The sequence below is a fragment of the Budorcas taxicolor genome, chromosome 22 (genome assembly GCF_023091745.1).
Source record: "Budorcas taxicolor isolate Tak-1 chromosome 22, Takin1.1, whole genome shotgun sequence".
In the NCBI taxonomy this organism is placed as follows: Eukaryota; Metazoa; Chordata; class Mammalia; order Artiodactyla; family Bovidae; genus Budorcas; species Budorcas taxicolor.
The window spans coordinates 43,535,169-43,562,761 of record NC_068931.1 but is presented as its reverse complement, the minus strand read 5'-3'; the positions used below and the strand labels follow the sequence as shown (position 1 = coordinate 43,562,761).

General features: G+C 46.3%; 2 protein-coding genes and 1 long non-coding RNA gene across 4 annotated transcripts in view; 1 reads left to right on the top strand and 2 right to left on the bottom strand.

Annotated features, from left to right (window-relative positions):
- SPIRE1 (spire type actin nucleation factor 1) overlaps positions 1-5,128 on the top strand; it is a 139,642-nt gene extending 134,514 nt beyond the window's left edge. Inside the window, exons 16-18 of the mRNA XM_052660245.1 lie at positions 227-254; positions 351-487; positions 2,165-5,128. Of these exons, the coding sequence (XP_052516205.1) occupies positions 227-254; positions 351-487; positions 2,165-2,423 (424 nt within the window). The 3' untranslated portion in view covers positions 2,424-5,128. The remainder of the gene's footprint in view (positions 1-226; positions 255-350; positions 488-2,164) is intronic.
- LOC128067286 (uncharacterized) lies at positions 3,342-7,693 on the bottom strand. 2 transcript variants are annotated; one of them, XR_008201384.1, is made up of 4 exons: positions 6,972-7,693; positions 6,773-6,850; positions 6,457-6,673; positions 3,342-4,615 (listed from the first exon to the last, which is right to left on the bottom strand). It is a non-coding gene; the product is annotated as an uncharacterized LOC128067286 (long non-coding RNA). The 2 variants fall into 2 exon arrangements; XR_008201383.1 differs by having other exon boundaries at positions 6,773-7,693.
- Positions 7,694-14,900: 7,207 nt separating this feature from the next.
- Positions 14,901-27,593, bottom strand: part of PRELID3A (PRELI domain containing 3A) — a 40,569-nt gene continuing 27,876 nt past the window's right edge. The window contains exons 2-6 of the mRNA XM_052660246.1: positions 18,159-18,327; positions 17,495-17,584; positions 16,372-16,442; positions 16,172-16,274; positions 14,901-14,954 (exon numbers count right to left, since the gene is read on the bottom strand). Of these exons, the coding sequence (XP_052516206.1) occupies positions 14,901-14,954; positions 16,172-16,274; positions 16,372-16,442; positions 17,495-17,584; positions 18,159-18,296 (456 nt within the window). The 5' untranslated portion in view covers positions 18,297-18,327. The remainder of the gene's footprint in view (positions 14,955-16,171; positions 16,275-16,371; positions 16,443-17,494; positions 17,585-18,158; positions 18,328-27,593) is intronic.

Here is a 27,593-nt window from a genome sequence, read left to right as displayed (position 1 = left end):
AATCCCAGACATTAAGTTGATCCTTTCATGGGACATAGCATTAAGTTTTACAGACTGATGGTCTTTTTGGCAAGCCAGCTGTATCAGTTTGTTTCATTCTGGTAGAAGAACTGGAGTTTGGGGGACCAACTGTAGACAGGTAGAGGCATGCAACCTTTGGCTTCTCTTAACTCTCCAGTCATATCCATGGAATCACGCCAAGTAACCCTTCTGATTTTGTATACAGGCCGGTGTGCTCACAGTGTTGCAAAAAGGTAAGTCGAGCTCAGTAAAGTCACAGCTTGTGCTGATTTCAGTGACTCTGCCTCTCCAGCAGTCCTGCTCATTCTCAGTTTTATTTGGGATCATAGATGCGGCTGCCCTCCAAGCCATACTCCACCCTTCCTATCTTTTCACTGGGACCGTCTGCCTTGCAGAGAGGGGAAAGCTGTATGAGGCCAGAAAAACCCTCCACTGGCCACCATCGGCCACTTCGGAGCATTGCCAGGTGAGCAGGAGGCCTGGGTCTCCAAAGTGTCCTTTGTGAAAGAAGATAGGACTTTCAAGGACTGTGGTGACATGGTGGGATATTGGCTTGAGGAGGGGCACATGGGTGGGTTGGTTTTAATAGTTTTGACTTATACAACTCTCCAGAAGTAGCATGTCAAGGATAATGGCTAGCTCCTTGAAAGACACAATCTCCTAGTTTAATATTTTTTCTACTTTGGAAATAATTACTTTTATGTATCCTTTAAAAGTCATCTTTAAAACTGTCCTTTTCAGTGGAGTTGAAAACTTGCATGTAAGAGTCTAATCTTTCTTTCCTTTAGTTTTGAAAAAAGTATTTTTAATCCTGTGTTTATAGTGGTCTGCAATAGATGACTTACATTCCTAACATAAAGACAGAAATAAAGCTTTATGCCAAGAGCTGGCATTTTAAAAGGAAAACATGCGTGTGTATCAGTCACTTTGTGTTCAGGTTAGCGTTGGTCTTTAAGAAAGACAGGAGGAAGGCAGACCAGCTCAGGTTCCAAGGTGGCAGGGCCCAAGGGGCAGGGTTTTACACACCAGCAGCCCCTCCATCTGTGATGGACCCTAGAATTGGTGCCAAATGCTGGATGGTGGCCATTCAGCATGTCAAGGTCTGTGGACAGTGAGGTGAGGGAGTTGGAAGCTCCTCAGACCTGTGTCTGAGGCTTCTGCCCTATGCTCAGCCCCTCTCCTGGGCTCTTGAGTTTGGGCTGCTGTCCATGGGCTCAGGACAAGCGAACATGGCTGCTGTTCTTTCCTGTACTTAATTCTACGTTCCTGTTTGGTTTAATTAAAATATGAGTAGATGATTCCTAGTTATTTCCAAAAACTATCCAAAACATTTACGGTGATGTTGGTCTAGTTAACTCCAGCTCTCTGGAATCCAAATAGTCACCTGCTGCTGCTAAGTTGCTTCAGTCGTGTCAGACTCTGTGACCCCATAGGCGGCAGCCCACCAGGCTCCCCCGTCTCTGGGATTCTCCAGGCAAGAACACTGGAGTGGGTTGCCATTTCCTTCTCCAATGCATGAAAGTGAAAAGTGAAAGGGAAATCCGACTCTTCGTGACCCCATGGATTACAGCCTACCAGGCTCCTCCATCCATGGGATTTGCCAGGCAAGAGCACTGGAGTAGGGTGCCATCGCCAAAGACAGTTGCTGTGGTTAGGGAGGTATATTTGATAAATATGAAAATAAGAAAGCTAGTCCAAAGATAATTTTTCAGGTTGTGTCATGAGATTAAGATAAATTTACTTCAGTTTTCTGACCTACCATCAAGAGTTAAGTAATGTTCATTAACCATGACATGGGGTCACTGAGAAAGAACTTGAAGTTTGCATAATCAGTGGGGCGTTAGCAACACGTATTTCAGTTAGCATTCATGAACTGTGTGCAGTAGATGAATACTCTGAATACCCTATTTTATAAAAATTCTATAAGGGGTACTAAGATTCTTAATAAAACATGTTTCCTGGTTTTTAAAAAATATTTTGAATGCTGTCACCAGTTATAACTTCTTTGGACGAATATGACATGGGCCAGTCACCACCTATTCCATCATATTTTGGCAATAAATTTGCTTTTTCTACATGTATTTTCTTAGTATTGCAGTAGAATTCTTAAACAATAATGGATATTTTAAATGTTTTTTTCAAGATTGTCCTCAAAATCCAAGTCTGTGGACAAATCAGATGAAGAACTCCAATTTCCCAAAGAGCTGGTGGAGGACTGGAGTGCTATGGAGGTGTGTGTGGACTGCAAAAAGTTCATTTCTGAGATCATCAGCTCAAGCCGCCACAGTCTGGTGTTGGCCAACAAGAGAGCTCGATTGAAGAGGAAGACGCAGTCCTTCTATGTGTCCTCAGCAGGCCCCTCAGAGTACTGCCCCTCAGAGAGGACCATCAGTGAGGTCTGAGCCCTGTGCCTTCCTGTGGGAGTTGCATTCCTGTGAGGACGCTGAGTGGGCTGTCATTGTCTCCTCACCGTGGTTAACAGGCTTGGGTTTGCATGAGAATCAGGGTTTTGCTGTGTCGCATTGTTCCACAGACTAAATGCTGTGTTCATGTCAATTGATAACACATGACCAGTCACCAGTTGCTCATCTGTACTAAGAGGACAGTAGTTTGAAACTTGATTTTGTGTGATTATAGATTTGGAGGCCAGAAACTTTCCTTAGTTCTTTACTGTGCCTGAAATAATGTTCTAAGGCAGAAAGGTTCTCATGTGAGGAATCAGTCTAGCACAGGCTTAGAGGCCAGCACGGTCTAAGCAGTAAGTCATATTGGCATTTCCACTGACAGTGTTCCTACCTGATGAACACAGACCCCTGGAGGCCTCACAGCACAGAACTTGCAAGAGTTTGCTTGTGCGTCAAACTGGTTTTAAGTTATTGTTGCTCTGAGACACTTGGGAAGGGCTCTCCACTGCCTCCCAGGACAAAGCATCAGAGTTGTAGGCCTAGGGGGGTGCCTGTGTCCCTGGGCAGCAAGGCAGTGTCCCCTGAGCAAGTGCTAGGCTGTCCTTACCTTGAATGTATTAAAACAGTTCCTAGTAGTTCTATATTGGAGGTCTAAGAAAGTTTTTTGGCATCATGGGACAAAAAGGCAGGCTAGAAGTTTGTCCAGAAGCTCAGTACTTTGGCCTCTTAGAAGAAGGGCTGTGAGCACCCACCTTTCCAGCAGCAATTTTCATAACTTTACAGTCTCACCATCATGACTGAATTAAGCCACAATTTGGTATGTAAGGTCTCAAACTGAAATTTATTTTTATAAATGAATTTTAAAGGAAAACCATGGTCTAGTCTTTTAAAATTACTAGAAAATTAACCTGCTGATAAGCTTTTTGGATGCTTTTTGCACACATTTTCTTTGTAAGCAACTTGAGTGGGTAGGGTGGGCTTTGATGAAGCCAAGCTGGAAGCAGCACCATACACATGTCATTTCTCAGCTGTGTGGTCCATTCCGTGGCATCTCTCTCTGTGGTTCTGGTTGGCTCAGTGGTGACCAGTCACATTCACAAGCCTGGTTAATGAGCCAGGCCACTTTCTGAGACTCTCTGGGACATGGCTGCAGTCAGCACTGGAGACAGCACTGCTCACCAAAAGGCATGGCAGTCACTCCACGCCCCCTCAACAACATTTCTTTAGGGAATTAACAGTAATACCTCAGAACTGCTCTGGTAGTGGTTTTTCATAGTTGAAATTTATAAGTTAGTAAATTGCTTAAAATTACTTACACTTACAAAATAAACTTTACCAATTGACTTAAGTAATTAATGCATGCTAACAATTTGTATTTGCATGTAAAAGTGGGCCACCAGAAAACCCTGATTATGGAAATATTTATTGTTTCAAAGAGGCTCATGTGAGAGCTTAAAATGTTACATTGAGTGAATCTTGTTTGTACAGTTTTCCAAGGGACAGTTTCAACTCTAGACCCCTGATGGTTTGGCCTGAGCCTCTAGACCATCCCCAGGACAGGTGCAAGGAAGACAGTGAGAGGGGTGGGGGTGGGTGTTTGTGTCCATGGGAAAAACAGACCCAGGAGAGTGTGCTTTTTAAAATAATGACTAGTTTATAGGTGTTTCTAAAATACAAAAAGCTAACCCCTCCCCCCAAACGAGAATCCCATTCACATGGCAAAATCTAGCCCATGTGGTCCTTGACTTCACTGCTCCAGGTCTGTGACACTATTCAGCTATTGGGACATCGTGAGTGGCAGGTTTCCATGGGACAGTTTGCACAAAGAGTAGAAAAGGGCACACGGCACAGCCGAGATTGTAGAAATCAAATCCCCACACTCAATCCTCCCGCATCCATGGCGTGTGTCCGGCACCTCAACCAAACTGGATAATTCCAGAGAGACATCCACTGCTGGCCTGTGGGGCATGCTTTCACAGTCCTTAGCCTTGCCCCCCGCCTGCCCTTGTTCTTGGGATCCCAGATTGGTCTTTGTGCTGCTTCTGGCACTTACTTCTGAAGTCTGACGACAGTGTCGCTGGCTGGCTGTCCTCAGGTGGAATCTGATGTGTGTCTGCACGCCGGCCTCATTCTCACCCTCTTACTCCAGGCTGAGAACACTTTCATTTCACTTCTCACAGTTTAACTTTCTGTCAGTGTCAGGAAAGATAGCAAAGCTTGTAAATACTGTAATATATTTATTGGTATCTGGAGGGCATTCATTCAGTGGACGTGAGAATTAACTCTCCCAACACAAGTAAAAGTTAAGTACATCAACTTAATAGTCTCACTAGATTTCAAGTCTTAAGCCTTTCAAATTAAACCAGAAAGTTGTCATGTAGGAGTTTTTAAAATGATCTTACATTTGATGAGATCCCATGATCTCATAAACTCACATCATGTGGTCAGCACCGTAAACTCATGCCATGAATTTTTTAAGACTCTTATTTTTCTAACTGTATTAATAAATGTCAGACTGGATTTTAGGTGTCACATAGGAAAGTTTTAAATTATATTGCTATTTGCTAGTGCAAAATAGCAGACAATTTTGTACGTGGAGAACTGTTGAAGGGCCATGGAGAAATGTGTACACGTTGACCTGGCTTCTTGCGTGAATAAAGTCCAGGCACTGCTGGCATTCAGCGTAACATGACGCTACCAAACATTTTCCATTAAAGTCTTTTAAAATTTATTGAGGAGAAAATAAATGACTTTCCATCATATGTTACGTGTGGAGTTCCTATTATAAAATGGTGTTATCTTTTGGTGACTAGCTGTTTGAAACCACCTAGGTTGGAAACACAAAATACATTTATGTGACATCAGCAGTTTACGATCAGCTTGAGAAATACAACCTGCAAGAACCACACTGGGAAAATAAATGAAAATAAGCTGCCACTGTAACTCTGCTGAGTCACCAAGCAGCCTGCTTCCTTTGTCACCTTGCAGGGTAGGAAACTAAAATCTACAGATAATTTGTCTCCATAGTTATTCAGTATTTAGAAAGACAAAGCTTTTTTTCCCCTAAATAGAATTCTTTATGGTATGTGTTCTTATAATGTCCCATGAAACAAAATTTCTTGTTGTAGCTCTTAAAGGCTTGAGTTTAAACCCAGAATGAATTTAGGAAGGTTCTGTCTTTATGTCAATTAAAGAGCATCCTTGGCCTTTTACGTGCCTTAAACCTTAGGTGATACTGAGTGTGATATTAATCCATTACTTATTTGCCAGATGTTTGATAAGATCTCAACTCGTAATCCACATGCTCACTGACTTGAGTCCAGGGCACAGCCCTTGCCTTGCTGCTCCTAGGTTCTGGAGACATCGGGACCAGGAAGGGAAGCTCTGGGCCTCCCTTATTCAACTATGCCTTTCTTTCTCCTTTCCAGCCCCTGGTGAGGAGAAGCTGTAGAGTTGCAAATCATTAGTCTAGAACTCCATAGGAGACCTGTTGTGGGTAAGGGCTGGATTACACACTGTTGTGTCAGGACTCCAGTTCTGCTCTCTGCAGAGTGTGGATACATACATACACACAGCCATCAGAATGCACCTCTTCCCCTCATGTTGACCTCTGGCCCACATCTAGAAACGTCTCCTTTGGCTCATCCAAAAAAAAAAAAAAAATTAAGAGCTAAGAACCTACTTAATATAAAACTCTGCTTACACTAGTTAAATGCTCAGGTGCAGTTACCTGGCAGATTGAATTCACAGTGCTGTCCCACTAAAATGTGCATGGTGTGTGTACTGATGTATTTTAGAATAGATGTCACTATGTGGAACATTCTCCAGCTGTTTTTGCTGTGGGGTTTTGATGCCAGTGGCACAACCTGAGCCTCTTAACATGTGCACTATTCACAGAGGATGTCAAAGGGCTCCAGCACTGACAGGACACAGTACTCATGAAGCAGGCTCCTGAAAGCTGGGGCATTAAGGAGGTCAACTGTGTCCCTGAGGCTTAGAAGCTGAGGGATCACCTGGATGTTCCACTCACCTGGGGGCCCGACACTGGTTCCTGTTCTGGGATGCTCTCAGAGTAGCTCTGGCGCATCTATAAACTGAAGAAAGGAGGGAACTTCCTCCCCTAGGGAGCAGTCGGCACAGAGGGGCAGCGTCACTGGAAGGCGCCCTTCTGCATGTTCTTGGCTTTGGGGTCCTGTCATTGCAGGATCTGTCAGTCAGTCCCTGGCCTACCTCCCCTGTTCCTTCCCCTGCGGTGACACAGCAGAAAAGATCACATCCAAACTTTGCTGGGAGTGCAGTGTTTGGGAGAGTGGGAATGCCAAAGAGAGGATTTCTGGAAAGCTTACCTGAATATCAAATTCCTCAGCCAATGTGGTGTAGAAGCTGTGGGCAATCACAGAGAAGGAAGGAGAAGCAGCACGATTCTGCAAAGGTGGACAGACCTCCTTAACAGTGTAGCTCCTACAGCAGAGCCAAAGCTGAACGTGAAACAGAAAACAGAGTAGCTTCTTGTTTAAAGGGAAGAAACTTTGTGATCTTAGACACCTCAAAAGCAGAAGATGCCTGAGAAGATTTCAGCTGTCCATAAGAAAGGGAAGATGATTTGGGTCATGCTGTCACAAGGTCATCTCAGGAGTCAGACCCATACACTGTGAACTTGAACTGAGCACCGTGAACTTAATGGCTTGACATCCCCACTTCTGTGTGGCTCCCTGCAGCAGCCTAAGGCATTCCTCACAGTGCATCTGGTGGTGGACACAGCTTCATGGTAGAAACGGGCTCACTCTGCTCCACAATAGTAGCGACTGGCAGAAAGAGCTCTGTAGGACCTAAGGGCTTCCACCTTGATAATTGGGGGGGAGAAACAACCATAAATTAGTGAAGCAGAGCCTGGTCTCAGGTATGCGAACTGGCTCTGACTCAGCTGCTCCAGCTTAGCAGTGGAACAACCCTCAGTCCTCACACGTTGGGAAAGCCATGCAGTGCTTCCTGACTTCAGCAGTGAGGCTGTTGGATGAGGTGGTCTCCGGGTCACTTAAACCAGGAGAAACATGACGTGGGGTCAGAGTATCCATGCTGCAGACACTGAGCAGTGAGTCACTGAGAGCCCGAGTCATGGAACAGAAAGTGGGAGGAATCTCTGCAATTCACACTCACCTTTTCACTGAAGCCAAGTGTCATTAAACAGTACTTCTCTGTATTGACAAACCTGATTATGGCAAAGAGAGGTTCAGTTCTACTATTTGCTATAAAAAAATCTGAGTTCATCTCCCCAAATTTAAAAAGAGATGCATTGACACACATTAATAACAAGCAAAAACCCACCCCCTTTTCACCTGCTGTTTTGTGCCGGCACCATCCAATTATTGTTAATCTCCCAACCTGCTGGATGCAAAGGCATGGTCTGTTTTGGTAGGTCTCATCCTGCAATGTGACATGTGCCCCGCTGTGTGACGTGTCCCACTGCAGACATGAAGGGAAGCGAGTGGCTGGGTAGGGTGGAGAGTGGGTACATGTAACACACAATTTAATTGCATTAAATGGAAACAAATGTACAGACAAATCTTGCTGTTCAGCTTAATAAAAACGGTTACCACAGCCATGGCAGAGGTGGGGGTCCCCAGTCTACACACCTCCCATTGTGGTAAGGGATCCCCAGCCCAGAAGCTTATTTCTTTGGCCCTCTCAGCCCTGATTAAAAATATCCAGAGCCAGGCAGAAGCTCTTTCCCTGCGAAACTCCATCAGTGAGCAGGTGCAGTAGTGGATTGGAGCCCTCGTATCGTTCACGCCACTGTTCACCTCCTGCTTCTGCCTCACACGGCTGCACAGAATGGGCCCCCTCCCCTGGCACAGCTGCTTCCGGTAGCTTCTGAACTCCCATGACTGCAGTACTTGCTGCTGCTCTTCCTCTTTGCTCCATCGCACGTAGCATCTACTACACTTCCACGAAGACACGGATCTTTGTCAGATTTCTTCACTGCTACATCCCTAGATTTGGAAAACTATCTTGCATGCAACAGGTGCTCAATAAATGTTTCTGGAGTGAATGGATGAATGAGCAGGTTCAATATGGAAATAAGAATAAGTCAACAATACAAAGACAGAACCATTAACATGTCTTCCAAACAACTGACATAGTGTGTAGTCAGTGCACTTTACCACGTAACTGCCATGCACAGCCATATGCTTCCTTTAAGGTAGGAGTAAAACCCAAAGTCAGAAGTCACTGCGGCCCAAAGGTGGCTGATTAGAATTGGGAGGCCTGAGGCAGCAGCTTCTGCACCTGCTGGTTCCCCGGAGCCCGCAGAAACCCCACTCTTGTAAATGCCACTCACCACATGCTCCTCTCCAGGCTCCCGTCCACTCGAGAGCCCTGGTGGAGCCACCAAGCACAGCCCAGCCTCCAGACCCGCTTTTTCCATTAACACATCGGTGGGCAGATATCAGAGACCCTGGAGACCTATAATTGAACTGCTGTGTGAATGCAAATCATGTGTTCATCAGCACTGAGCTCATACTCAGGACCTTTTTACTAATGCCCCTTTCAAAGGATGATACTTAATGCTTAATAATCATAACATTTTGATTAAAATGTATGTGCCAACTGGGCTGAAATAAAACATCCCAAATGACTTCAAATTTGTCATATTAAAACAGTTTGGCCAAGAAAAGAAAAGAAGGGAAGATATGAAAATAACCTTTATGTTAGATAATACATTTTTAAATATTTTGCTGGGTTTTAGTAGCCAATACTAGCTCCCAGTAGTTGAGCATGTTACTGATTTCACTTGCCCGATGCACAGCAAAACCACCCTGCCAACTCCAGGCTGTGAAGGAAAGTGCAGCATTTACTGCAGGATACCAGCACAGAGTTAGCACACAGAATGGGCAGCTTGTGACCAAACAGCCAAGCTCCCTGACAGCTTTCAGGTAAGCGTTTTTATTTTTATAATACATATTTTTAAATATTTATTTATTTGACTGTGCCAGGTCTTAGTTGTGGGATGAAGGATCTTCAGTTGCAGCATGTGGGATCTAGCTTCCTGACCAGGGACTGAACCCAGGCCCCTTGTGTTGGGAATATGGAGTCTTAGCCACTGGACCACCAGGGAAGCCCCCAGGGAAACGTTTTTAAAGGCAAGGTGAGGGAGAGGGTCAGGGGTGCCTGATCACTTGTGAACATTTGTCCTGACTGGTGGGTGGTGCAGTAACGGGGTGGTATTTCTAGAATCTCCATCATCAACCATCTGGTTCCAACTACTCGAGGGGTCTGCCTGCTGACTGTCAGCATGCAGCTAACTTCTCCACTTGATGGGGGTTACTCTCAGCAAACCATCTCAGGACAGGGCTCAAAATATTACCTATAGCCCTTGGGGAGGAACTAAAGGTCCCTGACTTTGTTTAATGGCTAAACTATCATTGCTTTGACCTGCTTGACTGTTGCACTTGCTTCTCCATTTTTGCACTTCTCTGATTAAATGTGCTCTTTGGAAATTGGGCAAGGGCTAAGAGGCTAACATTTTTCTACCAATGAGAGGTGGGGAACACAGGATGGTGGGGTCTGTCACCAGGAAGGCCCCACAAGGTCCTGCTTGGTTTCAAGCACTTTTCCACACCAGGTGCTGTGTAAAGCACTCTCAGCCACAATCCTGATACTCAGCTCTGAAGCAGGTGCTGTGCATGCACTTGTTGTCTATCTGAAAAATGGGAATATAGCCAGGTAGATATTTGCCCAAGGTCAAACCTCTAGCCCAGCATCACATGTGAGGTCCAGCCCTGTGCTCATAACCCTGCTTTCTCTCCACCTGCCTTCCCCACTGAGGGCTATGATTCTGAACCCAGTCCTCAAGTTACCACATACTCAGTGAGCACCGAGGGCTGTGCATGCAAAGAAAACATCTCATCTCTGCTTCTGATCAGAAAGACATGTATGTGAATAATTTAGAAAAAATGGCCCAAAGCGATATAAACCTCTAGGAGTTTATAGTAAGTTGCGAGCTGGTGTCAGTCAAGAACACTCCTGGAAACGGATTTCATGAAGAGAGGGGGCCCAACATCCCCCAAAGTGTGGTCTGATGATACCTGGATCAGAATCATCTGGGCCTGTGCTTAGGCCTTGGTTTTGATTCCTTCCAAAAGGTAATGAGAGTAGTCACTGAGGAAACTGACACAACATATTAAACACCACATACAACAAACCTATAGCTAACATCATTCTCAAGGGTGAAAAGCTAAGAGCATTCCCTCTAGGATCAGGAATAAGACAAAGATATCCACTGTTATTGACTTTCATTCAACATAGTGTTGGAAGTCCTAACCATGGCAATCAGAGAAGAAAAATAAAAAGAATCCAAATTGGAAAAGAAGTAAAACTGTTACTGTTGGCAGATGACATCATACTACACAAAGAAAATCCTAAAGATGCTACCAGAAAACTGCTAGAGCTTACTGATGACTTCAGTAAAGTTGCGGTATACAAAATTAACATACAGAAATCTCTTGTATTCCTGTGCAATAACAGCAAAAGATCAGAAAGAGAAATTAAGGAAACAATCCCATCTACCATCTCTTCAAGATAAATAAAATAGGAATAAACATATCTGAGGGGACAACAGACCTGTACTCTGAAAATTATAAAATGCTAATAAAAGAAATCAGAGATCATACAAACAAATGGAAAGATATATACCATGTTCTTGATTGGAAAAATCAATACTGTCAAAATTACTGTATTACCCAATGCAATCCCTACCAAATTACCAATGGCAGACTTCCCTGGTGGTCCCATGGTTAAGACTCCACTCTTCCAAAGCTGTAGTTACAAGGGATTAATCTACAAAATACACAAACAGCTCATGCAGCTCCGTATCAAACAGAACAACCCAATCAAAAATGGACATAAGATCTAAACAGACGTTTCTCCAAAAAAGGCATACGGATGGCCAAAAAACCCATAGGACACCAACATCACTAACTATCAGAGAAATAGAAATCAAAACTATAATGAGGTATCATTTCACACTGGTCAAAATAGCCACAATTTTCTTCCAGAGTTTTCTTTCACATACACAGGGATTTATTTTAAGGAATTGGCTGCCCTAATTTTGAAAGCTGCCAAGTCCAAAATCTGCAGGGTGAGTTAATTAAGATTCATTCAGCACCCTACTGGTTAGTTTAGGTATCTTGACTAAAACCCAGAGCTCTACAAAAGTTGATTCTGTTGTTTGGGTTTTTTGGTTTGTTTTTTTTTGGCCAGCTTATTGTTTGTTTCAATGCGGGGACTGAATCTCAGGGCACCCACCTCTGCCATTTTCCATGATATCGCTATTTTTGAAATTTTTTAACCTTAAATTTTGAAATTAATGTAGACTTACTGGAAGCTGCATACCCTTCACCCACTTTTTCAGTAATGTGTGACATAATTGTAGCACAGCACCACAGGCAGGAATTTAACATGCACAGTGCAGCACAGAGTGCTTTTAAAAGATCACTTCAACAAGGCTTGGCTATATGAAATTTCACATTAGGAACAAAGAGACCCTAAAAGCTTCCAGAGAGAAAAAAAAAAAATGCCATATACAAAGGCTCAGGAAGTGAAGTGGAAAACAATGGAGCAGTGCCTTCAAAATTCTGAGAACAAGTATTTTTACCTACATTTATATGTCCAACCAACCTTTGAGTGAAGAGTGGGAAGAGAAGGGACATTTTCAGATGTGTCAAGTCCTGGAAGCTACTGTGGCATGTCCTTCCCCATTTTATGGTGAAAGAGAAGGCAGGGAGGCCAGGAGACAGGGCTCCAGGAAGGGAGAAAGGCCAACAGCCATTCGGCTGCTGGTCAGAGAGTAAGACGGGCCTCCAGGAAGGACAGCACCAGGGGAGTGAGAAAGGCACGTGCAACCTATGGGGTTTGAGCTTCAGGAGAGGACACTGTGAGGTGCTGCGAGAGCAGGTGAAGAATGTGGGGGCATTCAGCCAGGGACTTTGAAAAAATAAACAGATGAAAAGGAAAACACAATTGTTACCTCCAAGGGGAGAAAAGCTACATAAAGACAATATAGAGACTCCCTTGGCGGTCCAAAGCAGGGGCTCAGGTTCCATCTCTGGTCAGGGAACTAGATCCATATACCACAGCTAAAGATCCCTCATGCTACAACTAAGACCAGACCCAGTCAAATAAATGTTTTTCTTTTAAAAGAAAATGTAATTAACGTATAGCTTTTCACTTAGTAATAAATAGTAGTTATGTATGTTTTAATTACAGAAACAATGTGATTTTAACCATAAGTTACAACACAGCTATACTGGAGATGGGAAGATGTGAGAGAGAAAATAACCATCTATCATAGCAGGAAGTCAACAGATTTCATCTAAAATTGTTGAATCAAGAAATAGCAGAGTATGCTCATGTATTTTAGGAATCTAACAGTAAATGCCAAAACTGCCAAGAGAGTCTACAGAAGGGTAGAAGCATCCTCTGTGGAAAGGGTAAGAGGGATTGTTTTTGTCATAAATCTTTTAACTATTTTACCTTTAAAGCTATGTGCATAAAAGTCTCAAAAATAAAAATGAATTTTAATTTTGAATTGGAAATATTAATATCAAAGGAAAAGCAGTATCTAAAAAAATGTGGTAGAATACAGTTCCAACCCTCCTTTATGGAGAGCTTCTCTAGAATTATCACTTAAAACACACACAAATTTTATTTTTGAAGATTGAGAAAATTAAAACTCCCAGTTGGAGATACCTTGATGTCAGCAAAACAGCTGAGAGCTTGGAACCACCAGCCCAGGCTGCAGTCCAGGCGAGGGTCCCAGACGGTGTGCAGTCTCATCGCAGCCGCAGGACAGAGCAAATGGCTCTCCTGGCCAATCCTAACTATGCCTGTGTCACTATCAGGGTGGATGCCTGACTCTAGCATGTGCAGATCCGTGAAGAAGTAAGACAGGGACACACGTCAGCTATGTCTGAGGTAACAGCTGGTGGCCAGATGTGTGAAGAGACAGGCAGTGAGCCTGTGGATCAAGGGCAAGGGAGGGGAATGGGGCATCCTCTGCAAAGAGAAAGCTCTTTAGTGAGACCCCAAGAGTCGGCAGGAGAGCTGGCACTGAGGGGAGGACAGATGAGACTGAGGGAAGGACAAAGGAGGCCCCCACAGCTGTCTGAGCAAACCAGGCTCAGGCGCAGCAGAGCAGGCACGTAGGCTCAACGTGCAGTGGACAGCATGGCAGCCTGCCCTGCTCCCAGCAAGTCTGCCCCATGAGCAGTGCCACTGGCCAGGCCTCCTGTCCTGTGAGGTCACGGCTGACCAGCCTGACGATGGCTGTGACCTGGGAGCTCCCGCCTCTCCCAGTCCAGCCAGGACCACGCTCTGGACTCGCTTCTTCTCTTCTCTTTCTTTTTTTGGTGAGGCATCATTAAAGATTGAGGCAGTTGAGCTCTAGTTTGTGAGGCAAGAGAATGTGATAGGGTCCACAATTCAAAGCAACAGCATCAGACACACACCAAACACATGCACACACAAGTAGGATGCTCAGCAGTCAAGCAGGCTCTCTGCTTGTGATCACTTAGTGGTGCATTCAAGGAAAAAGGTCATGACCTTGGGTTCAAGGTGAAGTTTCTGGCAAACCTATGCATCAGTGCCTTAGGCAAAAAGCAGGAAGCTCTTTAAAGGAGCCCAAGCCACAGGGCTCATGTCTGCTGACTGAACCGCCAAGTGTGCATATGTGCTGCAGACAGACCAACTGAGGGTGGGAAGCGGGGCCAGAGCTTGAAAAGCCGCGAGTAGGAGGAGTTCCAGGGCAGGAGAGTAAGGATTCTCTCAGCAGAGGGAGCAGTGAACTCTGACCTTATGAAGCAGAGATGACTGCTGACCATGCCAGCGTCAAATCTGCCCTGACACCCCAGACGCTCAGGGGAGGAAAACAAGAGTATTTGAGAAGCTCAAAGAGATGCTGGGAAACGACTTTGAGCACTAAAAACGAAGGGCCAGTGATGGCACACGGCTGGCAGCAGCAGGAAGGGCGCCCTACTGGCCACAGTGCTGACATCTGGGCCCGAGGCATCCGCACGCACAACATCATGGGCAGGCACTCCAGTCTTACTCCCAATAAAATCCCCTTCAGATCAGCCCTCCACACTGGACCTGCTGGTGAGACCCTCCTGCTAAGGACACAGCAGTCCCACAACACACGACTGCGTGCTGAGAACCGCTTTCAGGAAAAGCCAAACTGCCCTTGGAGACGAGATGACAAACCTGAACACAAATCTCGCCACAAAACGAGCTGGTGGGCCAGGAGGATGAAACCAGTTCGGTCTTTCTCTACAGGGCGGGGCCCGCACAGACCTGCATCCCGCAGACCCCTCCCAGCACGCGGGCGGCACACACCACTGGGAGCCCAGTGGGCACCACATCCTCCTGGTTCAGGAATCCTGTAGTTACCGCCGCTAAGCACGGGGGGCGCTGCAGGCCTCGTTAGCTCAGTGCGCGTTCCGCATTTTCAATTATCCACTCAATAGCGGCCCAGCCCTGGAGCAACACAGAGAGAAGCCAGTGCGCTGTCAGAGGTCGTCCTGCTGTCTCACCGAGCAGCAGACAGCGAGCTACTCAGGTCAGGTGAACGCAAAGGAGACACCAGGCCCAGAAACAAGGCAGGCGGCACACAGAATTCCAGCCCCAGCCAGAGCTCCATCGAGCCCCACCCCATCCCTGCTGTCACCTCCTGAGGCCCCTCAGACCTCTCCGTGAGTGGCCCCTAACCTCCGCTCCTGAACCTCGGGTGTGGGGTAACCCACCTCTCCACCTCCGTCTCCCTCACCAGCAGGTAGCTAGCCGCCCCAGGGCGCCCCTGACCTGGCCTGGGGTGCTGTGGGATGATAACAACAGCTGGAGAAGCCATGATTCTCCACAGGCCTCCAGCACAGCAGCCCCTAAACACAGAAAATGAGAGGCCTGGATTTAGCCTCACTGAGTTTTCCCTGACTTTTCTCATAAAGAGCTAAGGGACTCTGTCCTTGCTGAGAGTTGCCTTCCTCGTAGAAATGTTCTTTTCGGCAAACACTCAGGCCTGCCCTAAGCTAGACCATGGACACACAAAATGAGTCATGCCAGCTCTGTCCTCTGGGCTTGAAGTGTGATGAGTGCTGCTCTGGGTCGGAAGTGGAGGACACTATCCTGAGCTAAGCTACTCTCAACCTTCCTCAAATCTGGATTTTTCTAGAAACACAGCAGACTGGTCCTGTATTGTGACTGGACAAATACGCCTAAATGCAAGCATAAACGGCTCTCAGCCAAGCCCTGACCTGAATGCACTAGGAAGGGAAGGCTTAGGTGCCATGCCATTGGTCGCAGACAGAAACCAAAGGGGAAGGGAGAGTGGGGGATGGCAGAGAGGGGACTGCATGCCCAGGCAAAGAGTTGGGCCCTGGCACCCACACAGCCTGGGACCCATCCCTCCCAAGGTCCCTCCACAAGGCTTACTCCCAAATCCTGCCAGAGGTACTCAAAATGCCAGTTAAATACAAAACTGCTAAAAATGTTGAGTGTCCTGCATGCCCACGCCCACACTTGTCCTGGATGTGTGGGTCTGTCTTGTTTAAGAGCCCTGGTAGCTCAGCTGCTGCTGGAAGTGGTGGCTTGCCTCGCTAGCCTCTGTTCCCCACAGGCCTGGGGCCCTCCCCACTGCATACGCTCAGTAGGATGCCCACTCCTTTGGCCACCAGCCCCCCAACAGTGAGAGGTGGTACCTTCTTTGCGTTGGACGATATCGTGTTGGCCATTAAACTCTCCAGATAGCTGCCGAGGCTGACTCCCTTCACAGTGATGACAGCTTCCTGGGTGAGCACGGTCCTGCAGGAGAGCGCGCTGGAGGTGAGAGGCTGAGCAGTCTGGAGAGGGGGCCCCGCCCTGCCCCACCCTGCCCTGCCCCAGAGTTCAGTCCACTTACTTTCCTGGGTCCTCCGGGTGGGGTGTGTACACCAGCCTCTCACTCACTGACACCAAGTTTGTGAGTGTGATCTTAAAAAAGGACACAATGGCTGTAGGTTCTTCTCTTGCATTTCTTCCCAGACTGCCCACACTCTCACAACTCCACACCTGCACTTACTGGAGCCAGAGCAGAAGGAACGCCGAGGCCCGCGCATCCTGGCCGCTGTTCTGGAGACACCACCCTCCCTCCACACCCCACCCAAACCTGAGCCTGGCTCATGAGCAGTCACCACTGTATTTGCAATGTTTTTATGCAAGACGCTGTGTTTAATAAACCTTATTTTCTTTCCTTGATCCTCAACCACACTGTGTAGTCTGCTCTTTGTTTTTCAGATGAGGAGCATGAGACGCAGAAAGGCTGATCACTAACTCTCGTAGCCACACAGCAACTTGGTGATCACCTGTCCTCCCCAAAGCCTTTCCTTCAACCTTCCTCCTCCCCTTCCTCCGGAGCCAGAACTAGTCCCCTCTACTGACAACTCAGCTTTCTGCAAAGAGGAAGTGGAATTTTCTAAGTAGAGAGAGAACAATATATAAACCGTCAGGAATGGCCAATGTACAAATACCCGCCCAGCTCACTCTGCCTCTGTGGAAGGGCTGCCTGGCCTGAGGGAAGGGGCCGTTGACTAAGGTCCAGGGGGTCAACTGGGAGTTTGCACCTGCAGTGACCCCACCCACAGAATAAGGGGCTGGCATAACCATGCTCCCGCCCACCCAATTCCCCCAACACTCTCTCTGAAATTGCATCAGGCCAATATCAATGGCTCCTGATTGTGAGACAGGAGAGAGGAAGGCAGGAGGAAGTGGCTGTTTCAGTGGCTGCTAAGAGACACATATGCTGCTGCGGGCAAGGCAGCAGCTGAGAGGGGGCGGGGGGCAATAGGGAGGCAGGAGTCTGTCCCCTGGTTACAAAGGTGTGTTCACATCATTATGTGTGTTCTTCAGTATGTTTTTACACTGGAATAAAAAGACAAGATACTGCTAAAGCAAATTCAGCCTTTCTATTAAAAGATCACAGACCAAAGGTGGGCTGGAAACACAATTAAATGAAGACATTATGCACCATTATGGCTATTGCTTACATTGGTGGAGCAGAGCTCCATTTTCTTTTCTACTGGATCCACGATAGAATGTTCTCTGATGTATGTCAAAGTCCTACTGGTCCCCAAAATCTGAAAAACAAACCAGCATGGCGACATTGTCATACCCTCAAACACTGCATGTCACTTCAGATCAGCTACTAACTTCTTCAATCAGGCTGCAGCAGCACCTCCAGCAACTGTTGTCCAGCAGATGGGACGGACGGACACATAAATCAGGGATGGAGGGACCGGCACTGAGATGGAGGCGCAAGTGGGGCAGGACCTGGGGCACTGAAGCCAAGGTCTGGCTGATAACTCAGCTGAGGACCAAGCCCCCTGCCCCACCCCACTGACCACCGCTGTGCAGAGCCAGCTCTGGGGCTCAGGCCACACCTGGCAGGGTGATGGAGCTGCAATGGGGCATTCAGAGGTGGGAAGGGGGGCTGTGGGGGTTTAGGTTTCCTGTGGGGGGGGTTCTCTGCCACAGGTGGGTCAGTGGACATGCTGAACACTCAAGTGAACAATTAATTCACAGAGAACAAACTATCTCTCAGGCTTCCCAGAAAGCCCAAATGGGAAGGTTGACACTCCCTACGTATGGGTGCCAGCCAGGCTGGCAGGCATAGACAGGCTGTTGGTGTAGCTGGGCTCCCAAGGGGCTCACCGCTCTCACAAGGCTGGGCAGCCCCCACTCGGTGCTGAGGAGGCGGTGGCTGTGAAGCCGGCCCCGGCCATCCACACTGCGCTCCAGCACGTCGACACCCACAACACAGGGGTTCATGGGATTCGGGTACTTCCTCATGGCTGCCTTGATGACTGTGTCCCACGGGTGGCTGGAGGAGACACAACCACCAGCATTGAGTGGCAGTGTGTTTAAAGTCAGATCAACCTGATCCTCGAGCTTGTTCCAGATCCTGGATCCCTGATCCTCCCAGCAACCAGGGTGTAGGCAGGGGTGCAGAGCAGGCTCAGGCTGGGCCAGTCCTGCTTAGCTGAGGATCCCTCCTTTGCCAGTCCCCCATAGCCTAAGGAGGCAGGACACTTTGGTATGGGGCTTCTGGACAGTGACACAATGTTCCCATCCCCTACCTGTCACTGCCACTTACCTCAACACACACACACTAACTATGCTGCTCCACAGGCTGCATGCAAGGCCAGGGCCCATTTCTGCCTCTGCCCACACAGCCGCAGTGACTTCAGGGGCCCTTTGCTGACCACCCACCTGCCTCCGCACTGCAGCCTCATGCCACAAGCCAGGACGGCACACCTGCCTAGCTATGAGGTCCAGAGCAACTGCTTTGCTCCAACTTCTAAGCAGTATGTGACCTGAAATGGCTATGTATTTTTTTCTGATTATTAACGTGGCTGAATTTTAAAAAATAATGAAAAAGATGAGGAAAACAAAAATCCACAATTCCACTATCTGGAGACAAATCTGTGTGTTCCCATGCCACCCCCAAGGCTTATCCTGCAGACGCCACCCCTCCCTCTGGTCCTGAGCCCTGGAGAGGGATGGACACCAGTGTCTCTGTTGGTTTCCTGCCATCAGAGCCTGCACAGCTGCCCCTGCTCCCAGGGCTCCAGGCCTGCTGAGGCCGAGTGCCGTAGGGCCACAAAGGGCACAGAGTCAGGTCCTCAGGGAGGACATTCCCCAGGCCTTGCTGTCCTGACCGTTCCTCCAGGAGGTACCCAGCAAGCATCTGGCCCCAGAGGCAGGTGTCTCCAGCCACCAAGGCAGGGGTCTCCGCAACATGTCCTTCCCCAGATGACAGTCCAGACTCAAGACCTGGAGACATGCATCCACACACAGACATGAACACACTTAGAAATTAAACTGGGGTCATGCTCCATGCATGCACAAATCACCTGCTTTTTATATGGAACAGATGATGAGCACTTTCCTGTATCACAAGGCTATTTTCAGAAATAGACGACTGTAACTAGCTGCACAAAAGGTCACCCTGTGGTATAGCCAGTCCCCTCTGGCAGATTATTTTGATTGCATCCAACCTTTACTGTAAAATGAAGGCAGTAGTGAACATGTGTGCACACCAGCCTTTCAACATGTCTATCTGTCCTTAGGATATATTTATAGAGTGGAATTACTAAATTAAACATCAAAGATCATGAACATATTGAAGAATGTTCCATGTTTGATGTTTTTTTAAATATAACTTTATCATTGGTCATTGACCATGAAATTTACTTTGTCAAATTCATTGACCATGAATTTACTTTATCCTCATAAAAGGCTCAGCTCAGCCACTCAGTTGTGTCCGACTTTTTGTGACCCCATGGAGTGCAGCACGCCAGGCCTCCCTGTCCATCATCAACTTCCAGAGTTTACTCAAACTCATGTCCATCTAGTTGGTGATGCCATCCAACCATCTCATCCTCTGTCATCCCCTTCTCCTCCCACCTTCAGTCTTTTCCAGCATCAGGGTCTTTTCAAATGAGTCAGCTCTTCGCATTACGTGGCCAAAGTATTGGAGTGTCAGGTTCAACATCAGTCCTTCCAATGAATATTCAGGACTGATTTCCTTTAGGATGGACTGGTTGGATCTCTTTGCAGTCCAAGGGACTCTCGAAAGTCTTCTCCAACACCACAGTTCAAAAGCATCAATTCTTCGTGCTCAGCTTTCTTTATAGTCCAACTCTCACATCCATACATGACTACTGGAAAAATCATAGCCTTGACTATGCCAAACCTTTGTTGGCAAAATAACGTCTCTGCTTTTTAATATACTGTCTAGGTTGGTCGTAACTTTTCTTCCAAGGAGAAAGCGTCTTTTAATTTCATGGCTGCAGTCACCATCTGCAGTGATTTTGGAGCACCAAAAAATAAAGTCTGACATTGTTTCCACTGTTTCCCCATCTATTTCCCATGAAGTGATGGGACCAGATGCCATGATCTTCGTTTTCTGAATGATGAGCTTTAAGCCAACTTTTTCATGCTCCTCTTTCACTTTCATCAAGAGGCTCTTTAGTTCTTCACTTTCTGCCATAAGGGTGGTGTCATCTGCATATCTGAGGTGACTGATAGTTCTCCCGGCAATCTTGATTCCAGCTTGTGCTTCCTCCAGCCCAGGGTTTCTCATGATGCACTCTGCATATAAGTTAAATAAGCAGGGTGACAATATACAGCCTTGACGTACTCCTTTTCCTATTTGGAAACAGTCTGTTGTTCCATGTCCAGTTCTAACTGCTGCTTGCTGACCTGCTTACAAATTTCTCAAGAGGCAGGTCAGGTGGTCTGGTAGTCCCATCTCTTTCAGAATTTTCCACAGCTTATTGTGATCCACACAGTCAAAGGCTTTGGCATAGTCAATAAAGCAGAAATAGATGTTTTTCTGGAACTCTCTTGCTTTTTCCACGATCCAGCAGATGTTGGCAATTTGATCTCTGGTTCCTCTGCCTTTTCTAAAACCAGCTTGAACATCTGGAAGTTCACGGTTCACGTATTGCTGAAGCCTGGCTTGGAGAATTTTGAGCATTACTTTACTAGCGTGTGAGATGAGTGCAATTGTGCAGCAGTTTGAGCATTCTTTGGCATAAAAGGCTCATCCCAGGTAAAAAAATTTAGCAAGAGGATGCAGATGACAGGCCTCCCAGCCCCTACTTCACGATCTTTCAGTCACACCAATGGCCTTCACACTCAGGTCTAGACACCCTGCTCTTTAACACAGAAATGTTTTTCCAAGCTGTGGAATTGTGTCATTGTGCTAAACGCATCCACTAGATCCAACATAAGAGGATGAAGGAGCAGAGACAAGACTGGTCCCGATCACTCAGCAGAGTACAGGGAGACTTTCTTCTTGGGAAACCACCATCAGGGCCACAGTGCACCACACTTGGGGGAAGAAGGGAGCACCCACAGACTCATGAGAACAGAAGGGGTAGCTTTCTCAGTGAGTGAAGCTGTATGTGCACTTTGTAAGTCAAGCTCCCAGACAGGTCCCATAAAAATCATTATGCAGAATAGGCTATGGCTTCTAAGATTACTTGAAACTATCTAAAAGTTGACAAATATTTGTAATTAAGCACATCTCACATAGTTTCTTTTATATAGAAACCTTGCATCTTTCTAACAGATGATTTAAACTAAGCACAATGTGTTTAAAATATTCATAAAAATAATCCCATTTTTAACTACAAGGTTTAAGTATACAAGTTAGTATCACACACGTCTTGGTTAAAGAAAATAGGTCAGGGACTTGCCTTATAGTCCAGTGGTTAAGAATCTGCCTGCCACTGCAGGGGACAAAAGTTGGATCTCAGGTCCAGGATGATCCCACAAGCCCATGAGCAACAACTACTGAGTCTGTGTACCTATAGACTGTGCTCCACAACGAGAGAAGCTACCACAATGAGAAGCCTGTACATCACAACAAAGGGCAACCCCTGCTTACCACAACTAGAGAAAGCCTGAGCACAAAATGAAGACTCAGCACAGCTAAATATAAAAGCTTTTTTTTTTTTAAGGAAAAAAAAAAAGCCCAGTACTCACTTGATTGGCTAAAGCTTGAGGAGTCGAAAATATCAAGTGTTGGGAGAACATGAAAGCAGGAAGCCAGGCCCACAGGTGAATATATGAACCGGCCTCACCCCTGGGAGACTCTGGTTGATGAAATTCATCCTTGGGATAAAGGTCCCCAGCCAAGGCTCAGAGTGATAGAGAGGCCTGGGAGCTGCCCCAGGAAGGCCTCTATGCCTGCATTTTGAGAACGCATCAGCAGCAGCACTGAGGGCTGGGGGCACATGGCTGGGCTAACAGCCAGGAAGGGGGCAATTCTGGGTACCACACCAGGGTACTAAAAAGGAAGAACAAGGCAGCTCTATCTCAGAGAGAGTGTAGGAAAGAGGAAGTGGGGTGAGGTCTGAGGTCTTGCCTACAGCAACCCACGGTAAGGGGCAGTGGGCTGAGCAAACAGCGGTCATGAGACTCCCACAGCCCAGGGGAGGGTGCTGGTGCTCATTATTCCATCCTCCTCTTTTGCATAATTCCAAAACATCCATAATGACTCAAAAAAAAAAAAAAAAAGATGTAGGAAAAGTCCTTGGAGCCCAAGCAATCTTGGGCAGCCCAGCAGTTCTTGAAGTGAGGACAACAAAGCTGGCTCCCGGGCCCCTCTGGGAGCCTGGCTGCTGCGGAGAGGGCCTGGCCTCCTCGCTGCAGGACGCCAGCCGAGGCTGCAGGAGCCCCTGTGAGGCCATAACTGTTGGCCTCTCCCCAGGAGTAACAACCAGGCCAGGCTGTTTGGCGCTCACTGCGGAGCTGTGCACTCAGAAAGTCCACCAGCACCAGGGTCTGTCCCTGATAAGAGAGTAAGGCCCCACACTGGGTCCCCTGGCTCTGGGCAAAGGCACAAGAAGGACTGGGAGGCCTCACTGTGGTTGGAAGCACTTGTGGCTATGGGATAGGGAGGGGGTGCTGGGTTGGGGGGAGTCCAGTGGTCTAGTCCAGTGCTTCCCAGCTATCACTTCTCCTCTAAACCACTGAACACAAACTGTAGTCATTCAGACATGAGTGTTGGACAGGAGTCTGCTCAAAGATCAATGAAGTGATCCTGTTACTTAGAGAAAAATACCTGATAGCATTTGGTGCCAAAGATAGAGTTTGAGATTCACAGAGACAATCGGACTTTTAGAAAGCTGGCATCACTACCAGATGCTTGCCCCACATTGTACCCAGTAACCGCACAGCCTGGTGACCAGTGCAACATGTCACAATTCACAGGGAAAAGGAGTCATTCAAAGTACCAGACAGGCCAATTATTCTGGTCAGTCGTGGTGTCAGGTTTCCTGCTGCAATTAATCTGAGAAACTACGGTTTGTTTTGCTGTAGTAGCAAAGAAGAGCCATGACTATTTTTAAAGATTTCTGAAATACTGCTACCTTTCCCATGTAGGTTTTACTCATATACAGTGTGTGAGGCTGCGTTTTAATCATTTACTTCAGCCAAAACAACAGACTGGAACACTGAATGCAGAAGCTGATGGAAGCATCAAGTCAGTATCTATGCTGCCTGACATTACAGAAATTAGCAAAAAATAAACAGCGCCACTCTTACTACTTGTAAGGGTTTTGGAAGCTACAGGTTTTTTTAATTTAAAAAATGTTATTTATGTTAATGTAATGTGTTTATTAAGGAAGATGTAAGGAGATACCCCTCGTCCAAGGTAAGGAGCAGCAGCTGTGCTTTGCTGGAGCAGCCGTGAAGAGATACCCCACGCCCAAGGTAAGAGAAACCCAAGTAAGGTGGTAGGTGTTGCAAGAGGGCATCAGAGGGCAGACAAACTGAAACCATACTTACAGAAAACTAGTCAATCTAATCACACTAGGACAACACAGTCTTGTCTAACTCAACGAAACCAAGCCATGCCCTCGGGGCAACCCAAGACAGGCGGGTCATGGTGGAGAGGTCTGACAGAATGTGGTCCACCGGAGAAGGGAATGGCAAACCACTTCAGTATTCTTGCCTTGAGAACCCCATGAACAGAATGAAAAGGCAAAATGATAGGATACCAAAAGAGGAACTCCTCAGGTCAGTAGGTGCCCAATATGCTACTGGAGATCAGTGGAGAAATAACTCCAGAAAGAATGAAGGGATGGAGCCAAAGCAAAAACAATACCCAGCTGTGGACGTCACTGGTGATAGAAGCAAGGTCTGATGCCGTAAAGAGCAATATTGCATAGGAACCTGGAATGTCAGGTCCATGAATCAAGGCAAATTGGAAGTGGTCAAACAAGAGATGGCAAGAGTGAACATCGACATTCTAGGAATCAGTGAACTAAAATGGAGTGGAATGGGTGAATTTAACTCAGATGATCATTATATCTATGACTGCGGGCAGGAATCCCCCAGAAGAAATGGAGTAGCCATCATGGTCAACGAAAGAGTCCAAAATGCACTACTTGGATGCAGTCTCAAAAACGACAGAATGATCTCTGTTCGTCTCCAAGGCAAACCATTCAATATCACAGTTATCCAAGTCTATGCCCCAACCAGTAACGCTGAAGAAGCTGAAGTTGAACGGTTTTATGAAGACCTACAAGACCTTTCAGAACTAACACCCAAAAAAGATGTCCTTTTCATTATAGGGGACTGGAATGCAAAAGTAGGAAGTCAAGAAACACCTGGAGTAACAGGCAAATTTGGCCTTGGAATGCAGAATGAAGCAGGGAAAAGACTAATAGAGTTTTGCCAAAAGAATGCACTGGTCATAGCAAACACCCTCTTCCAATAACACAAGAGAAGACTCTACACATGGACATCACCAGATGGTCAACACCGAAATCAGATTGATTCTATTCTTTGCAGCCAAAGATGGAGAAGCTCTATACAGTCAACAAAAACAAGACCAGGAGCTGACTGTGGCTCAGATCATGAACTCCTTATTGCCAAATTCAGACTCAAATTGAAGAAAGTAGGGAAAACCCCTAGACCATTCAGGTATGACCTAAATCAAATCCCTTATGATTATACAGTGGAAGTGAGAAATAGATTTAAGGGCCTAGATCTGATAGATAGAGTGCCTGATGAACTATGGAATGAGGTTGGTGACATTGTACAGGAGATGGGGATCAAGACCATCCCCATGGAAAAGAAATGCAAAAAAGCAAAATGGCTGTCTGGGGAGGCCTTACAAATAGCTGTGAAAAGAAGAGAGGCGAAAAGCAAAGGAGAAAAGGAAAGATATAAGCATCTGAATGCAGAGTTCCAGGGAATAGCAAGAAGAGATAAGAAAGCCTTCTTCAGTGATCAATGCAAAGAAATAGAGGAAAACAACAGAATGGGAAAGACTAGAGATCTCTTCAAGAAAATTAGAGATACCAAGGGAACATTTCATGTAAAGATGGGCTTGATAAAGGACAGAAATGGTATGGACCGAACAGAAGCAGAAGATATTAAGAAGAGGTGGCAAGAATACACGGAAGAACTGTACAAAAAGATCTTCACGACCCAGATAATCATGATGGTGCGATCACTAATCTAGAGCCAGACATCCTGGAATGTGAAGTTAAGTGGGCCTTAGAAAGCATCACTATGAACAAAGCTAGTGGAGATGATGGAATTCCAGTTGAGCTGTTTCAAATCCTGAAAGATGATGCTGTGAAAGTGCTGCACTCAATATGCCAGCAAATTTGGAAAACTCAGCAGTGGCCACAGGACTGGAAAAGGTCAGTTATCATTCCAATCCCAAAGAAAGGCAATGCCAAAGCATGCTCAAACTACCGCACAATTGCACTCATCTCACACGCTAGTAAAGTAATGCTCAAAATTCTCCAAGCCAGGCTTCAGCAATACGTGAACCGTGAACTTCCAGATGTTCAAGCTGGTTTTAGAAAAGGCAGAGGAACCAGAGATCAAATTGCCAACATCTGCTGGATCGTGGAAAAAGCAAGAGAGTTCCAGAAAAACATCTATTTCTGCTTTATTGACTATGCCAAAGCCTTTGACTGTGTGGATCACAATAAGCTGTGGAAAATTCTGAAAGAGATGGGAATACCAGACCACCTGACCTGCCTCTTGAGAAATTTGTAAGCAGGTCAGCAAGCAGCAGTTAGAACTGGACATGGAACAACAGACTGTTTCCAAATAGGAAAAGGAGTACGTCAAGGCTGTATATTGTCACCCTGCTTATTTAACTTATATGCACAGTACATCATGAGAAACGCTGGACTGGAAGAAACACAAGCTGGAATCAAGATTGCCGGCAGAAATATCAATCACCTCAGATATGCAGATGACACCACCCTTATGGCAGAAAGTGAAGAGGAACTAAAAACCCTCTTGATGAAAGTGAAAGTGGAGAGTGAGAAAGTTTGCCTAAAGCTCAACATTCAGAAAACGAAGATCATGGCATCTGGTCCCATCACTTCATGGGAAATAGACGGGGAAACAGTGGAAACAGTGTCAGATTTATTTTGGGGGGCTCCAAATCACTGCAGATGGTGACTGCAGCCATGAAATTAAAAGATGCTTACTCCTTGGAAGAAAAGTTATGACCAACCTAGATAGTATATTCAAAAGCACAGACATTACTTTGCTGACTAAGGTCCGTCTAGTCAAGGCTATGGTTTTTCCAGTGGTCATGTATGCATGTGAGAGTTGGACTGTGAAAAAGGCTGAGCACCAAAGAATTGATGCTTTTGAACTGTGGTGTTGGAGAAGACTCTTGAGAGCCCCTTGGACTGCAAGGAGATCCAACCAGTCCATTCTGAAGGAGATCAGCCCTGGGATTTCTTTGGAAGGAATGATGCTAAAGCTGAAACTCCAGTACTTTGGCCACCTCATGTGAAGAGTTGACTCATTGGAAAAGACTCTGATGCTGGGAGGGATTGGGGGCAGGAGGAGAAGGGGACAACAGAGGATGAGATGGCTGGATGGCATCACTGACTCGATGGACGTGAGTCTGAGTGAACTCTGGGAGTTGGTGATGGACAGGGAGGCCTGGCGTGCTGCAATGCATGGGGTCGCAAACAGTTGGACACAACTGAGCGACTGAACTGAGTGTGTTTATTATGGTTAATTTTAATAAATATTTTAAATTTATCACTTAATTTCTAATATGGTAAAGATTAGTAGATTTAACCCACACTAAAATGGTGCTGTGAAAATGCTGCACTCAATATGCCAGCAAATTTGGAAAACTCAGCAGTGGCCACAGAACTAGAAAAGGTCAGTTTTCATTCCAATCCCAAAGAAAGGCAATGCCAAAGAATGCTCAAACTACTGCACAATTGCACTCATCTCACACGCTAGTAAAGTAATGCTCAAAATTCTCCAAGCCAGGCTTCAGCAATACGTGAACCGTGAACTTCCAGATGTTCAAGCTGGTTTTAGAAAAGGCAGAGGAACCAGAGATCAAATTGCCAACATCCGCTGGATCATGGAAAAAGCAAGAGAGTTTCAGAGAAACATCTATTTCTGCTTTATTGACTATGCCAAACCCTTTGACTGTGTGGATCACAATAAGCTGTGGAAAATTCTGAAAGAGATGGGAATACCAGACCACCTGACCTGCCTCTTGAGAAATCTCTATGCAGGTCAGGAAGGAACAGTTAGAACTGGACATGGAACAACAGACTGTTTCCA